General features: G+C 55.1%; 1 protein-coding gene across 2 annotated transcripts in view; it reads right to left on the bottom strand.

Moving 5' to 3' along the window:
* The window catches only part of LOC136301925 (acid-sensing ion channel 2-like), a 70,693-nt gene that overhangs the window by 24,590 nt on the left and 23,571 nt on the right, over positions 1-22,532 (bottom strand). For both annotated transcript variants that reach the window (XM_066205177.1, XM_066205178.1), the window contains exon 2: positions 11,911-12,061. In XM_066205177.1, coding sequence (XP_066061274.1) covers positions 11,911-12,061 — 151 coding nt within the window. The remainder of the gene's footprint in view (positions 1-11,910; positions 12,062-22,532) is intronic.

Genomic DNA, 22,532 nt, shown 5'->3' with positions numbered 1-22,532 from the left:
ATTAAAATGAGGGAACAAGTGTCCCCTTTCCTGCACTCCTGGTGGGATCATCCCAGGGCAGGATCCTGAGACGCTGCTTCCATGATTTCTCCATGCTGGGGAAGGAATAAAAACGTCCTTCCCACCTCAGCATCCCTTGGGAATGACGTGCGGCAGTGAAGGGGCAGGAGGGAGCAGAGCCAAAGTGCCGTAGCCATCCCAGCACCTGCGGCATCCCTGGGAGCTGCTGGCAGGAACAGGGAGTGGGGAAGGAGCAGAGATTCCCTGGAGGGAGGGGGGAAGGGAGGGATGTTCCCGGCATCCAGAGCCGGGGGTGTCACCCATCTGCCAGCCTTGTTCACCTGCTGCCCCCAGGGACTGGGGTGATCCCGAATCAATCAAAATAAGGGAAAACAGCCCTGAAAGGAAAAGAACAGGCCCCGCTCATCCCTCCCCCTCCAGGAGCTTCACTGCCTCCCCCGGGAAGGGGAAAGCCCCTGCTGGTTCTGCCTGGCGGAGGAGGCAGAGGGAAGCAGAATTCCCAGGGACAAGGAGGGGTCCTGGCAGTGCTGCTGCCCTTTTGGGATGGATGATGGATGGCGGATGGATGGATGGATGATGGATGGATGGATGGATAATGGATGGATGGATGGATGGATGGATGGATGGATGGATGATGGATGGATGGATGGATGGATGGATGGATGATGGATGGATGGATTATTGATGGATGGATGGATAGAGGGAGGGATGGATGGATGGATGGATGGATGGATGGATGGATGATGGATGGATGGATGGATGATGGATGGATAGATGGACGGATGGATGGATGGATGATGGATGGATGGATGGATGGATGGATGATGGATGGATGATGGATGGATGGATGGATGGATGGATGGATGATGGATGGATGGATGATGGATGGATGGATGGATGATGGATGGATGGACGGATGGATGGATGGATGGATGATGGATGGATGGATGGATGTGCAGGGATGGATGATGGATGGGCCTGGGATGTCCAAGGTCTGGCCACTTTTTGGTACAGATGAACGGGACATCATGGAATCATGGAATGGTTTGGGATGGAAGGGACCTTACACCCATCTGTTCCCACCCCTGCCATGGGCAGGGACACCTCCCACTGTCCCAGGCTGCTCCAAGCCCCAGTGTCCAGCCTGGCCTTGGGCACTGCCAGGGATCCAGGGGCAGCCACAGCTGCTCTGGGCACCCTGTGCCAGGGCCTGCCCACCCTCCCAGGGAACAATTCCTGCCCAATCTCCATCCAGCCCTGCCCTCTGGCAGTGGGAAGCCATTCCCTGTGTCCTGTCCCTCCATCCCTTGTCCCCAGTCCCTCTCCAGCTCTCCTGGAGCCCCTTTAGGCCCTGCCAGGGGCTCGGAGCTCTCCCTGGAGCTTCTCCTCTCCAGGAAAGGATTTCCCCTCTCTGTATCCCAAAGCTTTGCAGCACTTCCCTGCCTTTGTCCCCCAACGTCCCCAAGTGTCCCCCCAGCCTTGTCCCCTCCTACCACCCCCCAGTGGGGGATTTTATGGATAAATAAATGGAAATATAAAAACATTTGCAGTGAGTTTTGGTGCCACCCACAGAGCATTCCCAGCTCTGGGGGGCAGCAGGAGGGGCAGGATTTCCCAACCAGCCTGGGAAAGCTCCAGGCACCTCAGGCTGCTGGGATTGGGCTGGGGAGAGGGAAAATAGACCGAAATATCCATCGGTGCCAGCCTGATGGGAATTCGGGAAGGGAATGGTGGGGCTGCCGCTGGAGGGTTTCCAAGGAATGGGGACAAAACAGCAGGAGGTGAAATCCAGCAATGGGATAAGGATGAGGCAGAGCTGAATCTGGATGATTTTCCAAGAGAGACAAACAAGGGAATTCCTCATCTTCTGGCCACCTCAGTGCTGACCATCAATCCCATCCACGGTGACGATGTATCCACCCCATCCCTTGACTTATTTAGGTGGAAAATCCTTTTTTAAGGAGTTAAGGAGAGTGGGCCAGCTCCAGCCCGGATTTCATCCCATTCCTCTCCCAAATCCACCTTCCCAGGTGCCAGCACCCCACGGGAGGGGACCGCAGGAGCCCTGGCAGTGGGGATGCCACCCCAGCTCTGGTCACAGGGCGGGGACAGGGAAAGGAGCACCCCAGAAGCGGCTGGGATGGGAAGAGGAGCGGGAAAGGCGGGACTTGAGAGGAGTCCAGCACAGCTTGGGTTGTGTCTGGCGAGGGGAAAGCTCCAGATCCTCTCTATAAATATTCCCAGGCAAACACCAGACGGGAGCAGAACATTTCCATTGGCAGGAAAAACACTGGGGAAAACAAAGGATGCAGACTGGAACAGGTTATCCCGGGATACCGACCCCACCTGCTTCCTCCTCTGGGGACACTCCAGCCAGGTGCCAGCCCCAGCTGAGGGGACAGGGGACAGCAGGGAGAGGGCCTTGGACATCTCCCCCTCAGAATCAGCTCCGATCCCCCGTGGGATGTGCACTGTGAGCTGCTCCAGCCTGGAATTACAGGGAGTCTCCATGGCCTGCAGGACTTGGAGGAAAAAGTTGGGAAAATGATGGAGAGAAGCCCTCAGGGGAACACTCTGGGGGCTGGAGGAGCAAACCGGGGGATCCCCTGCTCCCCACTGGGACCAGACTGGGACTGGATCGAGACTGTGGGTTTGGAGAGATGTTGGATGTGGGCAGAATGGGGCAACGGGATCCTTCCCTGGAATGACAATTCCAAGAGAGCTGGAAGTGCCCTGGGCGGATCCAAGGTGAACAGATCCCAAGGAGGAGCGGAGCTGGCTCAGAGCCCTTTTCCTCCAGGCATGAATTCCATGCGAGAGGAACCAGCCTCTGGCTATGCCAGGGGAGCCTGAGGTTGGATATTGGGAAAATTCCTTCACGGAAAGGCTTGTCCAGTGGTGGAGTCCCCATTCCTGCAAGGTTTTAAATCCATGTGGATGTGGCACTTGTGGACAGCAGCCAGTGGTGGCCTTGGCAGTCCTGGGGGATGTTGGACTCATCTCAGAGGCCTTTTCCAACCTGAACAATTCCATCCCCCTGGATTCCAAGCCACCTTTCCTTGTGTAGACCAGGAATTCTGCCTCCACCGCCTGGCACATTTTGGGATGGTTGACATCCAGTTCCTCTCTCCCATCCCCCCTCCAGACACCCCCGTTCTCCTTCCCTCACGCTGAGCTTCCACGGACAGAACAGAGACTTTTCCATCCACAAACCCCTTCCCTTCCCGCTGCTCCCACTCCGAAATCTCCGAGCAGCTCCTCGTGTGGGCTCCCCTGACACTGGGCCAAACCCCGCAGGCGGCTCTTCCCTCTTCCCCTGGAAGAGCAGCGGCGGGGAGACAAAACCACAACACAAATATTCCAGGGGCTGCACACGGGCACAGCCCTTCCCCGAGGGTTTGCCTGGCGGAATTCCAAACCCATCCCAGCCCGCTCCGTGTGTGCCCAGGGCTCGGTGACACTGCTGCAGCCCAGCGCAGGGGCTGCTGCCACACGGCTGGCCTGGCCGGGACTGTCCCCAGCTCAGGACTGTCCCCAGCCCAGCCCAGGACTGTCCCCAGCCTGGCCCAGCTCAGGACTGTCCCCAGCCCAACTCAGGACTGTCCCCAGCCCAGCCCAGGACTGTCCCCAGCCCAGCTTAGGACTGTCCCCAGCCCATCCCAGGACTGTCCCCAGCCTGTCCCAGCTCAGGACTGTCCCCAGCCCAGCCCAGGACTGTCCCCAGCCTGTCCCAGCTCAGGACTGTCCCCAGCCCAGCCCAGGACTGTCCCCAGCCTGTCCCAGCTCAGGACTGTCCCCAGCCCAGCCCAGGACTGTCCCCAGCCTGTCCCAGCTCAGGACTGTCCCCAGCCCAGCCCAGGATTGTCCCCAGCCCAGCTCAGGACTGTCCCCAGCCCATCCCAGGACTGTCCCCAGCCTGGCCCAGCTCAGGACTGTCCCCAGCCCAGCCCAGGACTGTCCCCAGCCCAGCTCAGGACTGTCCCCAGCCCAGCTCAGGACTGTCCCCAGCCCATCCCAGGACTGTCCCCAGCCTGGCCCAGCTCAGGACTGTCCCCAGCCCAGCTCAGGACTGTCCCCAGCCTGTCCCAGCTCAGGACTGTCCCCAGCCCAGCTCAGGACTGTCCCCAGCCTGGCCCAGCTCAGGACTGTCCCCAGCCCATCCCAGGACTGTCCCCAGCCTGTCCCAGCTCAGGACTGTCCCCAGCCCAGCTCAGGACTGTCCCCAGCCCAGCTCAGGACTGTCCCCAGCCTGTCCCAGCTCAGGACTGTCCCCAGCCTGTCCCAGCTCAGGACTGTCCCCAGCCTGGCCCAGCTCAGGATTGTCCCCAGCCCAGCTCAGGACTGTCCCCAGCCTGTCCCAGCTCAGGACTGTCCCCAGCCTGTCCCAGCTCAGGACTGTCCCCAGCCCATCCCAGGACTGTCCCCAGCCTGTCCCAGCTCAGGACTGTCCCCAGCCCAGCTCAGGACTGTCCCCAGCCCAGCTCAGGACTGTCCCCAGCCTGTCCCAGCTCAGGACTGTCCCCAGCCTGTCCCAGCTCAGGACTGTCCCCAGCCTGGCCCAGCTCAGGATTGTCCCCAGCCCAGCTCAGGACTGTCCCCAGCCTGTCCCAGCTCAGGACTGTCCCCAGCCTGTCCCAGCCAGGACGTGGCACATCCTGCTGGCCAGAAGAGGAGGGAGGGTGGCCTGGAGGGCTCAGGGAAGGGGCCCAGGTGCACCACGAGTCACCCGTGGCTCCTGTCACTGTCCCCAGGGTGCCAGGGCAGCCGTGCCCACAGCCCTGGGGAGGCCACCAAGGCCACGGCCCCTCTGAGTGACTGTCCCCAGCTGTCCCTAAGGCACAGGGAGGACGAGCTTCCCTCACTCCCTGATGGGACAGCAGGAGGAAAAAGGCTGAATCCATGGATTTGGGTGCCTCTCCCAGCCCAGATCCATCCTCCTCTCCCTGCCCCCCTTGGACTGTCGCTCTTTGTCCCCAGCTGGGTCCCCCCACACCCTCAGATTCATTTTCTCCCCTCCATCCCCTCTAAGGCCATCGGCTCCTTCCCAGTTCTGCCTCCTCCAGGGAGCCCAGCAGGATCCCCTGGGCGCAGCTCCGTGGTTCCCTCAGATTGTTCCACATTCCAGAGCTGGTTATTTGTCCTCCTAGAGCTGATCTTTCATTCCTTCCCAGCTGTTCATTTGCCCCTCCAAAGCTGATTTTTTATTCCTCCAAAGCAAATGATTTCCTCCTCCAGATCAGATTGTTTCATATTCCAGACCAGATTATTTTCCCTCCAGACCAGACTTTTTTGTCCCTCCAGAGCAATTCTTTGCTCCTCCAGCGTAGATTATTTAATAATCCAGAGCAGATTATTTATTGCTTCAGAGAAAACGATTTACTCCTCCTTCCGAGCAGGTTCCTTATTCCTCAGAGCAGTTTGTTTGTCCTTCAGAGCAGATTCTTTGCTCTTTCCAGGCTGTTCATTTATTCCTCCAGACAAATTGTTTAATATTCCAGAACAGATTCTTTGCTCTTCTAGGGCAAATTATTTGTTCCTCCAGAACAGACTCTTTGTCCCTCCAGAGCAGATTGTTTAACATCCCAGAGCAGATTATTTATTCCTCCAGAGCAGATTTTTTGTTCCTCCAGAGCAGATTCTTGGCTCCTCCTGAGATGATTATTTTATATTCCAGAGCAGAGTCTTCGTCCTTTCAGAGCAGATTATTTGCTCCTCCAGAACAGATCATTTCAGATCCCAGATCAGATTATTTTGTTCCCCCAGAGCTGCCCCAAGCAATGCTGCTTTAAGAGAATACTGCCAGGTCCTGCTGCTGCTCAGCACAATTAAAACTCTTCCGGAGCCCCCCCCAGCAGGGAAAATCTATTCCTAGGAATGGAAAACCCATTCCCAGGAGTGAAAAACTCTTCCCAGGAGAGAAATCCCTCCTCAGCACCGGGAATTCAGGAATTGCCCTCGGGAAGCACCAGGAAGGTCTCAAGCACCAACTGGACAAAATGGGAGCAAAAGATGATCCCTGAGCCAAAGGGATTGATCCAATTAAATGTAATTAGCCTTTGGAAGAGACTTTTATCTCCAAAGCTTTTTCCAGCCCTGAAATCTCCCGGGGTCTCCCTGGAATTGATTTAAATGCTCCGAGTTCTTCCAGGAGGGAAAAGGAGGAGGAAGGGTTGAGATCAGGGAATGACGTGGATGATTCCCAAGGGAAAGCAGAGCATCCCCAAACCTCACCTGAGGCTCGGACACCTCACTCCCAGGGCTTGGGAAAAGCAGGAATAAAAATCCAACGTTTGCAAACACCTTTAGAGCTCCTGGAACAGGGAAACAGCCCCAAACTGTGTCACCTTGGTGACCACCCCAAATTCCAAGGGTTTTCCTAAGTTTCCCCACGTTTTCCCAAATATCCCTGCTATTTCGAGGGCTCCTATTTCAGCTGTGGGCATTTGACAGCAACGAAGCTCCAAGAAAAGGTGGAAATGCAGATTTCTTTTGAATGCCTCATCCGTTGGGTTTTAGGGCCTTATCTCAGCTTTCCCAGATTCCCAAAGCCAGAGGGTTTGGATTCCTTTGGGTTTGCCTTCAGTGAACATTTCCTTGAATTTGAGGCTTTTTTTTTTGTTTGTTTGTTTTTTAATTTTCTTTTTTAAAAGAAGCTTTTGAAGCATCCAGGGCTTTTGAAGCCTTGGAAGGGTTTTCCTGTGTTTGATTTGTGCTCACAGCCTTTGGTTGAACAAAATTCTGGGACAATTCCAGAGAGGAGAAATTCCAGGAGAACTTCCAGGGCCTAAAGGGGCTCCAGGAGAACTGGAGAGGGACTGGGGACAAGGGATGGAGGGACAGGACACAGGGAATGGCTTCCCACTGCCAGAGGGCAGGGCTGGATGGAGATCGAGGAGGAATTCCTGGTTGGGATGGTGGGGAGGGGCTGGGCTGGAATTCCCAGAGGAGCAGTTTTGGTTAACAATCAGCTGGGAAAAGCCACCCCCAGGAGCCCCAGGGAACATCCTGCTTCCTGGAGAGGCTGGGCACTCCCAGGCAGCAATAACTGGGAAAATCCCCCCAAGCCCAGGGGCTCAGGGTTGTTCATCCTGCTGAAAGTGGGAAGAAATGGGGCCCAGAAAGGAAACCCCGAGGGGCTCAGGCCAGGAGAAGTTGTTGGTTTTTATGGAATACAAAAATCTGCTCTCGGATCAGCCCACCAAGGCAGGGGGACCTTTAGGGGGCTGCCCGGTGTCACCTAAAACATGCTGTGTGCTGGCCCTTTTCCTGAGGACAGCCAGGACTCCCTGAATTAGCCAGGACTCCAATTCCCTGAGTTATAATTAATACTTGATTGAGCAGCACCAAACCCCTGGGAGGAGCAGCAGCTCATATTCAGGGTTTGGGTCTTTGAGGATGTCACTAACCCCACAGACTCCTGGGGTTTTTTTTTGGGAATTGCTCTCCAGGACCTCTGGAATTCTCCTGGAGCTGGGGAGAGCCAAGGAAGGGCTCAAAAAGCAATTTTGGCTCTGTTGTGACGGAGCAGGAGCAGCTGTTCCCCTGTGCCCAGGGATTTACAGGAGCTGCTCCAGGCTTGGATTGTGCCGGGGATTGGTGGCGTGGGATGAGTGGAATTGCTGGGAGGGGTGTTTTCCTTAAAACCCAAAGATTGTTTGGATTTAATAAACACGCGCATTTATAGCCCCCTTTGGATTTTTGGGTCAAAAAGAGGGGATTTTGTAGCCATCAGAAGCAGGTTTGGGAGCTGGGAGAGAGCAGGAGCCTGGAATTTCCTACAGGGGGTTTCTTCAGCAGGCAGCGAGGGAAGCCATGGGAAAACATTCCCATGCTTTGTCCATCAATCCCTCTGGTCTCCAGCATGAGCTGGAAGCTGAGGCCTGGCCGGGAGCTGCTCCAAGGAATGTTCAGCCCGTCCTGGGGCACTCAGCACATCCGGGAGCATCCTCCGGGTCTGCTTTGGGCGCGTGAACAGAATTTAAAAAAAAAAAAGAATGAAGAGAACGGGACTCCCGATGGTTGGCTGCTGCAGGAATTTCATCTCCTGCTTTCCCAGCAGCCAGGCCCCCCAACACAGCTGGGAAAGTGCTCCTATTCCTGCCTCCTGCTGGGCAAGCCCAGGGTTTTAGGCATTGGAAGGGACGTGGAGGATCCTCCAGTGTCCCCCGTCCTGGGCAGGGACACCTCCCACTGTCCCAGGCTGCTCCAGCCTGGATCCAGGGATCCAGGGCATCCACATCTCCCCGGAAACCTGCACCAGCCTCCCAGTGACAGCGGAGACAGGAGCTCAGGGGGAGGGAAAAACCCAACTCCTTCCATCCCACCGCCCACCCTCCTTTGTCTCCGGGGCAGCTCCAGGGCTGGAATTCCCTTCCAGCTCCCTGCCCTCAGCATGGCAGCGGCCCAGGGGATCGGATTCTGAGCACACTGAGATTTTTATACAAATATTTGGGAATAATCCCACCCCTGGCAGAGCCGAGCGAGGTGGTGCCGTGCAACAGCCACCCTCAGCCCCCAGAGGACCAGGACCAGTATCAGGATCAGGATCAGGACCAGGATCAGGACCAGGATCAGGATCAGGATCAGGACCAGGACCAGGACCAGGATCAGGATCAGGACCAGGACCAGGACCAGGATCAGGATCAGGATCAGGACCAGGACCAGGACCAGGATCAGGACCAGGATCAGGACCAGGACAGGCTGTCCAGGCTGTCCAGGCTGCCCAGGGGCCGTGGGAGAGGACAAGGCTCCTCCTGGAAGGCCGGGATCGACCTTCTGCCGGCTCTGAGGGCGAGCACGGCCACCTGGGCCCGTGAGAACACGGCCAGGGCTCCTTGGGATGAGCCCAGGAGCTTCTCCTTCATCGCTTCACCACATCAAAGCTCCTGTTCAAGGAGTTTTTCCTTGAATCCTGTAAAATTCCAGGATTAAAGAGACCTCAGTAACTCCCGGCGCAATCCAAGCCCAGAATGTCAGCCCAGGTCCAAAGACGTGAGAATCCAGAACCAACCCAGGCACAGGAGAATCCAAAATCAGTCTGGGCTCAGCTCAGGCTCAGCCTTCCCCCTCGAATGGGAAAATGCCCAGAAATCCCAGGAGAATCCAGCATAACCCAGGGACAGGAACAGAAGACTCCAATATCAGCTCGGATCCTGGGACATGAGAATCCAGCTCTAAACCACGTCCAGGGATGTGAGATCTCCTCCACCACGTCCAGGGATGTGAGATCTCCTCCTTGAGGCTCTGGAGCCGATCTTGGGCTGAGTCTAAGTTTCAGCTCAGCCTGGGCAGGATGAGCAGTGGTGGGGCCGTGAGGGGCAGGACGGCTCCAGGGGACGTGGAACTTCACAGGATCCTCCCACAGAGTCAGCTCTGGACTCCGGAGACACCAAAAGCCCCAGGAGTTTTGACAAAAAGGAACACTTGAGGTTGTTTTTTCTCCCTCAGGTCCCACAGCCAGGACAGGTTTCCAGCGCCTTTGGCACACTCAGGGCTGAGGAGCTGCTGGAAGGAGGGAGCGGAGCAGCAGCTGCAATCCCACCGCCCCTCTGGAGGGGCAGATGCCAATGGATGTGGAGGGATCAGACTGGAAAACTCCTCCTTCAGCTTTTTCTCTCCCAATCTTTATCATCACTTATTTATCATTCCTTTTTTTCTTTTTTTTTTTTTGCCTCCTGTGCAAAATGCAATGCAAGGCTGATTCACCTCCCGAGACTGATCCACCTTTCCCAGAACCGCAGGGATGGAAAAGCCCGGCACATTCCCAGCACATTCCCAGACAGTTTCTCCTACAGGCTCTCCAAAGGGCAGCACCAAAAAGGCGGCAAAGTGGGAATGGTGGGACACCAGGGCTGGGTCTCCTTGGAGAAACTCACAGGGGTCCTGTCCTGTGAGAAAAGGCTGGGAGAGCTGGGATTGTTCACCTGGAAAAGCTCCAGGGAGAGCTCAGAGCCCCTGGCAGGGCCCAGAGGGGCTCCAGGAGAGCTGGAGAGGGACTGGGGACAAGGGATGGAGGGACAGGACACAGGGAATGGCTTCCCACTGCCAGAGGGCAGGGCTGGATGGAGATTGGGCAGGAATTGTTCCCTGGGAGGGTGGGCAGGCCCTGGCACAGGGTGCCCAGAGCAGCTGTGGCTGCCCCTGGATCCCTGGCAGTGCCCAAGGCCAGGTTGGACACTGGGGCTGGGAGCAGCCTGGGACAGTGGGAGGTGTCCCTGCCATGGCAGGGGTGGCACTGGGTGGGCTTTGAGGTCCCTTCCAGCCCAAACCATCCTGGGATTCCACAATGTGAGAGCCCGGGGGGGTGAACGCAAAGCTGCAGGAGTTCCCCAGCTCTGGGATGTCCCCAAGCCATCCCTGGGCTGGTTTCCTGTCCCCACACGTCCCCCAGGGGAGCTCTGTCTCTCCCTGAAGTGGAGGTTGCTCCTCACGTTCCCATCCCCCCCATGAGCCTGTTTTACCTTCAGAAGGACCAGACCTCAGACCAGTTCCCCCATGAGGAACGATTATCCCAAATCTGTGTCCTCCCCCTCACCTGGGCCAGACCAGGCTGATTTGGAGCAGGAGCTGAAATCTGGGAGCAGAGCTCCCCTAAAAGCCTGCGCAGCCTGGAATGATTGATGGCCCCACAGGGAAGTGTCTGGGAGAGTCAAACACCCCACACAGAAAAGGGCGCTGGGAACAACCGGAGCCAAATCCCTCCTCTGCTCCAAGCAGGAGCTCCAGAGGTGCTGGAGGGGGTGACACCAACCTGGAGTGAGAGTTCCTCCTTTCCCTTCCCTCATCCCCAAAATAACCACAGCTCATCCAAACGAGTCTCCCCGCAGGGCTCTGCCACTCAAACACAGCTCCTGGCAGGTTTTCCAGAGGTTTTTTTTGGATGCTTTGTTTCAAACGTCACCGTGGGGTCAGGAGAGCTGCAGCCACCGCTGCTGGGCACTGCCAAGGGCAGCTGTGAGCGGGTGGCCCTGGTGGCCCTGTCCCCACCCTGTCCCCCACCCTCCTGCCCACCCTTTCTGCAGCAGATTCATTGAAGGATGTGGCACCAGTGCTCCCAGCAACTCCACGTCCACTCCAGGAGCTGCATCCCAATCCACGGGACCTGGGGGACATCCCAGAGCCCAGCTCTCCTGGCCAGCACCTCCTGCTCCAGGACCAAAGGGTTCCAGCTCCCCTGGAGATGCTCAGCCCAGCTGGGGTCGTTCCTAGGCACACTCCATCCATCGCACAGGCTGCAAAGCCACCGAACCCAGTCCTTGGTGCACCCAGACAGCACCACGCCAGCAAACACCACTCCCAGGGCAGCAAATATTCCCAAATTCCAAGGAAAAGAAAAACCCAGAGAGCAGCTGGAGCCCACCTTGAACACAGCCTCCTAAAAATGCCTTTCCGGGGGACGGGGATGTGCTGGAGCCTCTGAAGGCGTCCCCACACTCCCGTCACCCACAAATGCCACCCTTCCCCAGGACAGGCAGCGCCATTCCTGCCTGCCATCCCCAACTTCGGGGCTGGGACACCCAAAATGCTGGTCCCAAGGGGCCACCACCAACCCCGGGAGGAAAAGTGGCACATCCCGGACTGAGCCGGCTCCTGCTCCCAGAGCTGGTCTAGGCTTTGTCTGGGAAGGATGGGATGGGATGGGATGGGATGGGATGGGATGGATGGGATGGGATGGATGGGATGGGATGGGATGGGATGGGATGGGATGGGATGGGATGGGATGGGATGGGATGGGATGGGATGGAAGGGATGGGATGGGATGGGATGGGATGGATGGGATGGGATGGGATGGGATGGGATGGGATGGGATGGGATGGGATGGGATGGGATGGGATGGGATGGATGGGATGGTTTTTCCAAGAGAATCACTCAGGAAGAGGAAGCTCTTACCTGTTTCTCCCCAGATGGGCAGATACTCGTCCTGCTGGATGTCCAGCATGATTTCCAGGCCATTCCCTGTCCCTCCCTTCACCGTGGTGAGGAGAGGCCGCCCCTCCTCTCCTGAGTTAAACATGTAGCATTTCCCATATTTTGTAAACACCTGTGGGGAAAAAAAAAAAGAGGAATTAGGGAATACTTCCCACAGAATGAATGCCCACTCCCAGCCAGCAGAGGGATGGGAAACAGCCACAAGCTGCAGGTCAGGGGGAAATATCCACAGAAATATCCACAGAAATATACACAGAAATATCCACAGAAATATCCACAGAAATATCCTCAGAAATATCCACAGAAATATCCTCAGAAATCCACCCAGGTTTAATCATCTGTTTAATCATTGTGCTCTCCTTATGGAAAATAAAAGAGGGAAGAGAGGAAGGGAAAGCTGTTTGGAGGGAAAGCCTGAAAGCTCCTGGAGTCATCCCAGTCAGTCCAAGCTCTGACAGACACACTGCCCTTGAGCTCCTGCTGAAAATTCACACAATTCCCTGGTTTGGGGTGGAGTCTCACCCATCCATGCCATGGAAATGCTCTCCTGGCATGAAAAATCCATGATCCCTTAATTCCTCCCTCTGCCACTGCTTGGAAAATAGGAAGGGTTAAAAACACTCAGGGAAAGGAGGGAAGATTTCCTCCATCATTTTGCTCTTCTTCAGTCTCATTTTGGGAGGATTCTTGATAGAAATTCCTGGCAAAGCCCAGGTGGAACTTCCAGGCACCCCCAGCACTGTGAAGCAGGGGGGACAGCAGTGCCCAACAGAGCGGACACGGGGCTCCAAGGGGGAGGGGACGGGTTTTCCAGGGGGAGAACACGGGTTTTCCAGTGGGATGGACACAGGGTTTCCCAATGGGATGAACACAGGGTTTCCAAGGGAGGAAATATGATTTTTCCAGTGGGGCCCACAACGTTTCCAAGCAGAGCAAACACGGGTTTCCACACGGGATGGACACAGGATTCCAGGTGGGACGGACACATTCCCAAGTGGAGAGGACACGGATTTCCAAGAGGGAGGGATGTGAGTTGGACATGTGAAGAGCACGGGTTTCCAGGAGGGGAACAAGGTTTCCAGCGAGGTGGACACGTGTTTCCAAGTAAACACGGGTTTCCCACTGGGATAACACGGATTTCCCAGGGGGGTAACAGAGGTTAACACCAACGCTCCCGGTGGGCAGCAGAGGTGTCACAGCTTTGCTGGTGGTGACGCTCACGGCCCGGCCTCAGCTCAGACTCAACTCTCCCCCAGGAATGGGAAAACTCCCAGAAATCCCAGATTTAATCCCAACCAACCCCTCCTCTGCCCTGCACTGGCAGCCCGGGGACATCCAGAACTGCTTTCTGGGACAAAGATTCCAGAAAGGCCAGTCTGGAAACCAGTAACAACCAGTACAGCCCAGCAATGAGCACTCGGAGCCGGTGCCGAGCAGCTCCAGTCCCTCCGGAATCTCTCCCACATTTGCTGAGCTCATTTGACCCCGAGATGAGTCAGAAACCCAAACAGAAGCTGGAGCCAGCAGCCATTTATTCCCTCAAATATTGACATATCCTGACTAATCCCAGTGCCAGGGAAGCAGGTGGGATGGGAGAGAAAGGAAATAATATTTGAATTCAAATAGGAAGGATTTGTGAGGGGGAAAACAACGTATCCTTTAAAAAGGATTTGATATCCAAATAAAAACAACCCCGATTTTAATACTTGCCTGACCGATTAAACTGCTCAGGCTGGAAAGAGAAGCTGAGCCCCTGGAAGCAGCCCCATGGATGGGTTTTCCCAGATAGCCTCTGAAGGCAGAAATCAAGAATTCCTAATGAGGGGAGTTTAAAATCCAGCAAGGAGGAAAAGCTGCGGTGGAGAAAATCCGGGGGAAACAGCAAGGCTGGAATGGGAACGGCAGCCCAGGGACTGAGGATTTTGGAGCTGCTGTGCTCCAGTCTGCAGGCAAATCCAGGCAATTTGGGGTTTTATACGGCTATAAAAATTCCCTGTCAAAGCTCCTGTTAGGATGTGTTTATCCAAGGAAAAGATGGAACCTGACAGGGGCAGCGGGGCTGGAATTGCAGTCCCAGGGAAAGAGACCTGGTGGGCACTGGGGAAGGACAACCACGGGACCTCTCGGCCACGAGGACTCCCGTTGTTCCCGAAGAAGATACAAAAAAATATTCCTGATGGGATGTAAAGACATTTCCAAGTTCAAAAATCCATGTGCATTCGTTCCAACTCCCATTAAACGGGATTGTGGCGTTACAGGATCAGTGGAGCCAGGGAATGGTTTGGATACGGACCTTAAAGATCATCCAGAGCCATGGGCAGGGACACCTTCCCCCCTCACCGCAGGGTGCTCCAGCCTGGCCTTGGGCACTTCCAGGGATCCAGGGGCAGCCACAGCTCCCCTGGGAATTCCATCCCAGCCCCTCCGCACCCTCCCAGGGAGGAATTCCTCCCCGGCATCCCGTCTATCCTATCCCTGCCCTCTGGAAGCCATTCCCTGCGTCCTGCCCCTCTCCTGTTCCCTCAGCCCCTCCTGAGGACGTTCCTCTCCCTCTCCCCCCTTGCTGGGAGCGATGATTTGGGAAAATACAACACTGTTTTTCCAGAGTCTCCTCTCGTTCTCAGGCTCCGGAAAGGACTCGGAGCATTATCACATCATCAGGATAAAACCCGGAGCTGTTGGGAAGGGCTGGGATTCACCGGAGACGGCGAACCCGAGCAGGGCAGAATGATTTAAGCTCAGTTTGTGAGGCTGAGAGGGGAAAAATTCCCTCCTGGTTCTTGGAAACGCTTGAACTCCCAATAAAAAGGGCCAGAAACAAAACTCCAGACACGTTCCCTGAGAATAGTCCATAAAAATTCCAATTTGTTCCCTCCGATGGAGCACGGGGCCTTTGACAGCTCCTTGGAAAATCCCGGCTTGGGCATGAAGGGCAATAATTCTAAATCTGTGCGATGGGATTTGATGGGATCATTTCGGTTGGGAAAAGCCTTTAAGGTGATGGAGTCCAACCCATGAACTGCCTTGGAATGACTTCCTGAGCCCCTCCTCAGCCAAGGGAAGTCCAAGGAAAGTGTTTATTTTGGAAGGTTACAACTCAGACCAGGGGTATTCCAAACCGACTCCAGGCACAAACCAGACACCACCACCACCAAATGCTCCAAGAAACCCCTGGATAAACAAATCCTGGGAATCCATCAGGCCCAGGACTGATATTCTTGAGGCCTGCCTGGAGTCATCGAAAATGAGGCAGTCCAGTTTCTACCAGGATGCACAGAAAAACCTTTCTGCTGAGAAATTATCCCTTAAATTCAGAGAAAAATGATGGGAAAAGGAACTCATTGGAAGACTTTTCCAAATGCAGACGGAGACGCAGGCGAGGGCGTGCTGGTGAGGCAGGAAGGAGGTGTCAGAAGGAGGTAAAACCATGGAAAAAAGAGGGAATTGGAATCCTGTGCAGTCATTTCTCCACAACTGTGGGACACAAAGGCTCGGAAAGACATTTCCAAGCAAGCCACATCCAAGGGATTCATGCAGAGTGGGAAAAAGGAAAACAAAGCGATTTTCAGGATGGGCCCAGGAGAAGGGGAATGTGGAACTGAAAAACTGGGATGTGTTTGGGCAACAACATCCATGAGAATTTGGGGAAAAGATCCTGTTTAGGAGGGGAGAAGATTTTATTCCCAGGCTTTTGCCAGAGAGATCCATTCCCAGGCCTCCCAGCTCTCCCAGTGAGCCGAGGGTGGCACCGAGCCCTGGCCTGATGGCACTTGGGTAGAGGAATGATTCCATCCTGAGCTCCATCCCAGGAACTATCCAAAGCTCCATCCCAGGAACCATCCAAAGCTCCATCCCAGCTCCATCCCAGCTCCATCCCAGGCTCCATCCCACTGGTCCCTTTGTCCTCCCAGGCAGGAGGCAGCGGGACATTCTTTAAAACGGAACAGTGGGAAGAAAATCCCAATGGATGCCCACAGGGGTCTGAGGGATCACCAAAGGAATCCCTTTGGAGGATTCCTTTGGAGGGAACTTGGACTTGGAAAGGAGGGAACTCCTAGAACGGGCAGAAAGGATTAATGTCCTTTCCCAACAAAGGCCAGAGGGAAGGAATCAAACGCCAATCCCAGCAGAGTGGGATGCAACCCCAGCCTTTAGGGCATTATCCACATTATCCCAGAGCTGCAGATTCCAAAGGGGATTTGGGTCACCCTCACCTGACCAAAAATGAACAAAATCCAGGAGGGGAAACGTGGAGAGGATGAGCTTTGGCATCTGCTCGCTGTCCAAGGTTAAATCCCTGTCTGTTTGTGCTGTCGGGAACGCAGCGGAGCCGATGTCAGACAAGGAAAAGCTCATCCCTCCCCGCCGGCGGCGGCTCCGAGCTCCCTGCGGAGCACAGCGATGGGGGGGAGCTGCGGGAAGCGCAGCCAGGGAAGTTGTCAGGGCCGTGTTTACAAGGAGAGGGTTTTCCAAGGCTGAGGTTCCCGCTGGGATTTGTCAGGCAGCGCTGCCGGGGAAGGCAGCAGAGGTTTCCCTGCAGCAGCTCCGGGTCTGCCTGAGCCTTCCCGCTTCCCTGCCAGGCTGCCTCCTCCCAGTCCCCACTGATCCCGCTCCCAGGCATGCCCTGAAGGCAGATTCATCCTGTTCCTAACATTAATGGGAATGTTTTTACCAAGTGAGGAGCCCAAAACGAATAATCTGGCACTGCCACATCTGCTCTGAACACAACATTCCCAACACGTCCATCCCTCCCTTCCAACCCAGCTTGTGCCACTGGACATGCCCAACCCGCTCCAACCTGTTTGTTTCATGGGAGGGCATCAAGCGTTCCCAGTGGCTCACAATTCCCATTAACAACTCCAGTTCAACACTGGCAGCACCGGCAGAGGAGCACTCGGCTCCATGTTTAATTCCCTATGGGACATTCCCTTTCTCTCCAGATTTGTGCCATCAGCCTCTCTCTAGAATGGCCCATTGGTGCCAGGATTTGTGGGAATGGGGAGGACTCCTCAAAGCTGCCATAAATCCATCAAAATCCCCCTCCAGCTCCAGTTCGTCTCTGTTGAGTGAGTGTTTAACAGGAAATACAGCCCCAAAAATTTGGAACCAGATGGATCAACTCCAACGGAGAAGCTCTGAATATTTGGGAGTTATGTTGGTCCATAAACCAAGGGAAGTGCTGCCCTCTCGATTCCATCAACCCCTGGTTCCCTCCACGCACAACAAGGGCATGCAGAACAGGAGTTGGGGCTTGCTGGAATTGATGGGCTGTTGGGAACAACACCTGGGCATTCCCATCTCCCACGGGACCACAAATTCCCAAGGCTCTTTTTGGCAGAACACGGAATTACTGAGGTAGGAAAAGCCCTCCAAGGTCATTGAGTCCAACCTATGGCCAGGTGACAACATTAGGGACCACTGCAAAGGACATCCTCTGGTTTTCTGGGATTTGGAAAGATTTTGGGAGAAGAGTGGGATCTTTTTAACAAAAAGTTTCTCAGCTTATAAAAATCCATTAAAAAATCAATTTTAGATCAATTTTAAATCAATTAGAAATCCATAAAAATCCATTAAAGTCAATTTAAAAAAATAATCTACAAAACCCCATAAAAATCCAAGCCCCAGCACAAAGCTGAGGTCACCTGGAATGTGCGAAGAGGTGGCCTGAGGTGGCTGGCCTGGGACACCTCAGGCTGGTGTCCCCACCCGGGGCTGGCCGGGGTCATGGCAGGCCACAAGCACCCGGAGGAGACCCTCGGGAAGCGGCAGATGGAGCGGGAAGAGGAGCCAGGGAGGGTGAGGGGGTTCCAGCCCCGCTCCGAGGCCACCGAGGCTCATCCCAGCCCCGGAGCCTCGGGACAGGTGCCAGGCACAGCTCCCGTGTCCACAGCCGGGGCTCGTTTGGATCCTAATTACAATCTGTGCTCCCCATCCATCCCCACTGAGTCCCTTAATTAACTCCTGCCCGTTCCCTCGGCTGAACTCCGTGCCACTCTCTGGGACTGACAACATTCCAACATTCCAGTGTCCCAAAACTCCTCCCGAGTGTCCCGGAGCAGCCCCTGGATCCCCTCAGTGGATCCCCACGGAGAGGCTCCTGCAGTGCCACAGAACCTGAGGATAAAACCCCTGGAGCTGGAATGCCCACGTCAATCACAAACCCTTCATCTGGGCAGGGATATCCTGCACCACAGGAATTCCCCAGAAAACAGGGATTGAGCATCTCCCATGTGTCTTAAACCCATCCAGCAGCATCCCAAATCCAAAGGGACTGGGAAACGCTCTGGAGCTGGGCTGTCCTGGCTCCTCAGCCCCAGATTCCAGCCTCTGGACATTGGGATCCTGTGGGAGGCTCCAGCAGTTTGCTCCCTGCTAGAAAATCATTTCCGTGGCGGGAGATTTCAGGCCATTCCCTGGAATTCCCAGCCCTTCCACAGGTGCAGGAGGAGGTGTCAGGCCCACGGGAAGGACAAACAGCTCCAAATATTCCCACTGGGACAACTGCAGCTGCTGCCTTCCACGGAGGAAAAGCAGCTCCCTCATCCTCAGGTGGAAAGAGGAGCACTAAAAATCCCCTGGAAAGAGCCACTGGAAGCATGGACCAAAGCCAGCCACATGCACTGAAAAGATCCACCAGAAACAGCCACATCCACTGAAAAGATCCACACCCACTGAAAAGATCCACTGGAAAGATCCACACCCACTGAAAAGATCCACACCCACTGAAAAGATCCATACCCACTGAAAAGATCCACTGAAAAGATCTACACCCACTGAAAAGATCCACACCCGCGGAAAAGATCCACTTAAAAGATCCATACCCACTGAAAAGATCCACTGGAAAGATCCACACCCACTGAAAAGATCCACACCCACTGAAAAGATCCACTGAAAAGATCTACACCCACTGAAAAGATCCACACCCGCGGAAAAGATCCACTTAAAAGATCCATACCCACAGAAAAGATCCACTGAAAAGATCCCCACCCACTGAAACCATCCACTGCAAACCTCCCGTCCCTGCAGCCAGTACAGCCCAGAGCCTGCAGAGTTTGTCCTGCTCATATCCCTGAGTGCCACAGCTCCTGCCTGGAGGGAAATGTTCAGGAATGAGGGAAAGCTCGCCTTGTTCCCAGCCAGCCCAGGGCCAGCCCGGCCACCAGGGTCACTCTGAGTGACCACAGCCACGTGGTCAAGGATGGTGCCGTGCCCTTTTCAAGGGATTTGTTGGAATAACCAGGCCAGAACTCTGGGATCCGCCCTCCAGGCTCTTCAGTTCCCTCTGCAGTCCATTGAAAAGGCATTCCCATCACGGAAAAGGCATTCCTACCATGGAAAAGGTATTCCCATCATAGGAAAGGCATTCCCATCATGGAAAAGGCATTCCCATCATGGAAAAAGCATTCCCACCATGGAAAAGGCATTCCCATCATAGAAAAGGCATTCCCATCATGGAAAAGGCATTCCCATCATGGAAAAAGCATTCCCACCATGGAAAAGGCATTCCCATCATGGAAAAAGCATTCCCACCATGGAAAAGGCATTCCCATCATAGAAAAGGCATTCCCATCACAGAAAAGGCATTCCCATCATGGAAAAGGCATTCCCATCATGGAAAAGGCATTCCCATCATGGAAAAGGCATTCCCATCATGGAAAAGGCATTCCCATCATAGAAAAGGCATTCCCATCATGGAAAAGGCATTCCCATCATGGAAAAGGCATTCCCACCATGGAAAAGGCATTCCCATCATGGAAAAGGCATTCCCATCATGGAAAAGGCATTCCCATCATGGAAAAGGCATTCCCATCATGGAAAAAGCATTCCCATCACAGAAAAGGCATTCCCATCATGGAAAAGGCATTCCCATCACGGAAAAGGCATTCCCATCATAGAAAAGGCATTCCCATCATGGAAAAGGCATTCCCATCATGGAAAAGGCATTCCCATCACGGAAAAGGCATTCCCATCATGGAAAAGGCATTCCCATCATGGAAAAGGCATTCCCATCACGGAAAAGGCATTCCCATCATAGAAAAGGCATTCCCATCACGCAAGTGCCCTCCCAGACACTTTAGTGAGAGATGCTCAAGCGCAGGGAATTCTTTTTGATTTTCCTGTGACGGCTCCGGCATTTGGGAGAGGGAACTCTGGGGAGGCTGCACAGAACCAGGCAGTCATGGAAGGGTTTGGGTTGGAGGGGCCCTAAACCCATCCCATCGCACCCCTTCCCCGGGCGGGGTCACCTGCCATGACCCCAGGCTGCTCCAAGCCCTGTCCAGCCGGGACACTCCCAGGGTGGGAATTGTGAGCAGATCCTTGGAGGCCGTCCTGGCCTGGGAGGCATCGGTGACACGGACCGAGTGTGGAATTCTGGAATTCCTGGGCCTCGTTCCTGGCGGGATCCAGCTCCCTCCCATCTGTGAGGAGCTTCCACCGTGTGGGAGGTGTGAACATGGCAGGGATGTCCCTGCTCCTCTCCTCGGCATTCCAGAACTTCCAGACACTCCCCTGGGAGTGCAGGAGTCCTCAGAGGATTGCATGGAGTTGGATCTCTGCTGGGATCCCAGGGCACCTCTCCCAGCTCCCGTCCTGGGCTCCACACACTCCCACAGGGAGCCTGGAGAGGGAATGCTCCGTGCTGGGAACGGGCCAGGGTGGAGTGCTGGGAATTCTGTGGGAACGATGCCTTAAGTTTCAGCTTTCCCATTTCTCAGGTTCTGAGCTGCCCAGGGGTGCAGCTCTGAGCTCCCAGCGAGCGTCAGCTCTGCACAGAGCAGCGACACAAAACAAATCCTTTCCTGCTGCACGCCGAGGACAACAGCACAGCTGTCCCTTTCAGACCCAAACGCACCAACAGCGGGGACCCAGGAAGGAAAACAAGCAGGATGGGACCTCACAACCCAGAGCTGGAACTGGACTATTAAACCCCAAGATGCAAGAGGACCAAAGCTTTTATAAGTGTGAGGCCTCGTGACCGTTTGTGCATTTTGGGACCATTTTGGGACCATTTTGTGCCCGCCCTGGGCGCAGCCCTGGCCAGGCCCTGTTCCTGCCCAAGGTGGATCCTTTAAGGCCTTCCAATAAATATCTACTTTATTCTCCAGCTTGTTCAGCCTCTGCTCCGGGTCAGCCTTCCCAAGGCATCAGGAACAGCTCTGGCTGCTGGAATTCCCTGGCCTGGAGAGGCCCGGGACATTCCTGGGATGGCTCCGAGCAGCCAGAGCCTGGAGGGGGAAGGACGCTGTGGATGCAGCATCTGCCCTGGGATGAGGGATGGAGGGCCAGGACACAGGGAATGGCTTCCCACTGCCAGAGGGCGGGGCTGGATGGGAGACCGGGAAGGAATTTCTGACTGGGAGCCTCCAGCCTTGGAGATTTAAGGAAAGCTCCTTCCTTTGACGCCCTTCTGTCCCCGAAGTTTTAGCTGAGATTCCAGTTTAATTTCTGGAGTTTTCAGGGCCAGGCAGAGCCTGTGGTGGGGCCACTGTCACCTCCCTGCCACCGCCCCTTCCCCTTGCTCCTCCTCTCTGTCCCTTCCACGTTCCCATCAGTCCAGGACATTTCCCAGCCCTGAAGATCCCAGGAGCTCCTGGGCATTAATGGCTCCCTGATCCCACGCTCCCTGATCCTGCTCATCCCAGGGAAAGCCGCTTTGGGGTTCAGGACCTGCAGGTTTAAGAAGACTTCTCCTAATCCCCAGACAGATCCCGGGAATCTGCACCCATGGGATGAAAAAGTTCATTTTTTTATGGTCAAGAACCAGCTCTGTTCCCTGGCCGGGGAGTTCTCTGTGGCTCTTCGTGGGTCTGGTGGCCATAAAAACCAACTCTTTAATCCAAAACAAGGACTAGCAGGAAGGCAAACACGGAAAATCCTCCTGGAGAAGGTTTCCAGGTGTTTTATAAATCTCCCAGAATGGTGAGGGTTAATCACCCAGAGCAATTAATCTCAATTAATGCTGCCAGGTGACACAGATGCTGCAAGGACACAGAATTCCCTTCATCCTGCACCTCAGGATAAACCGGATTAACCCCAGCTCAAGAGCTGCACTGACTCCAAGTTAAAACTCCCAAATTAACTCCAGGGGTCTAAGGCTCTTCCCGAATTCCAAGGAGAGCCTGTGGCTCTGAGATTCCCACCCTGGAATGCCCCGGGAGCAGCGCTTGGCTTTGAGCAGAGTTTGCCAACTTTATTTTAAAACCACCAGAGAATTCCCTGGGGGCTATCCAGCTCCTCCCTGGGGGAGCAGCTGCAATCTGGGGCTCCAACCCCTGCGCCTGAATCCCTTCCCCGGGCTCTGGGAATGATGCAGCCGCAGCTCCCTCAGCTTTTCCTGCTGCCTCGTTTTTGGGAGCCCTGGGAAGGAGTCCCTGCTGGCTAACCACATCCTGCCCAGGAACTGGGAACAGCCCCGGTAATTCCCAACGCCATCCCTGGGTCCCTGGAAGGGATTTCTGCAGATCCTGGCCGTGGCACCCCCTCAGCATGGAGAAACTACCCAGGTTGTTTCGGCCTCAGGGAATTCCGTGCAGGGAATTGCCATTTCTGGGATGCAGGAGGTGCCCTGGGAGGCGTGAAAA

The sequence above is a fragment of the Chamaea fasciata genome, unplaced genomic scaffold, assembly GCF_029207755.1.
Source record: "Chamaea fasciata isolate MVZ Bird 193981 ecotype frontalis unplaced genomic scaffold, bChaFas1.0.hap1 SCAF_27, whole genome shotgun sequence".
NCBI lineage: Eukaryota > Metazoa > Chordata > Aves > Passeriformes > Sylviidae > Chamaea > Chamaea fasciata.
The sequence above is the reverse complement of the archived record's forward strand: the minus strand, read 5'-3'. Positions and strand labels throughout refer to the sequence as shown.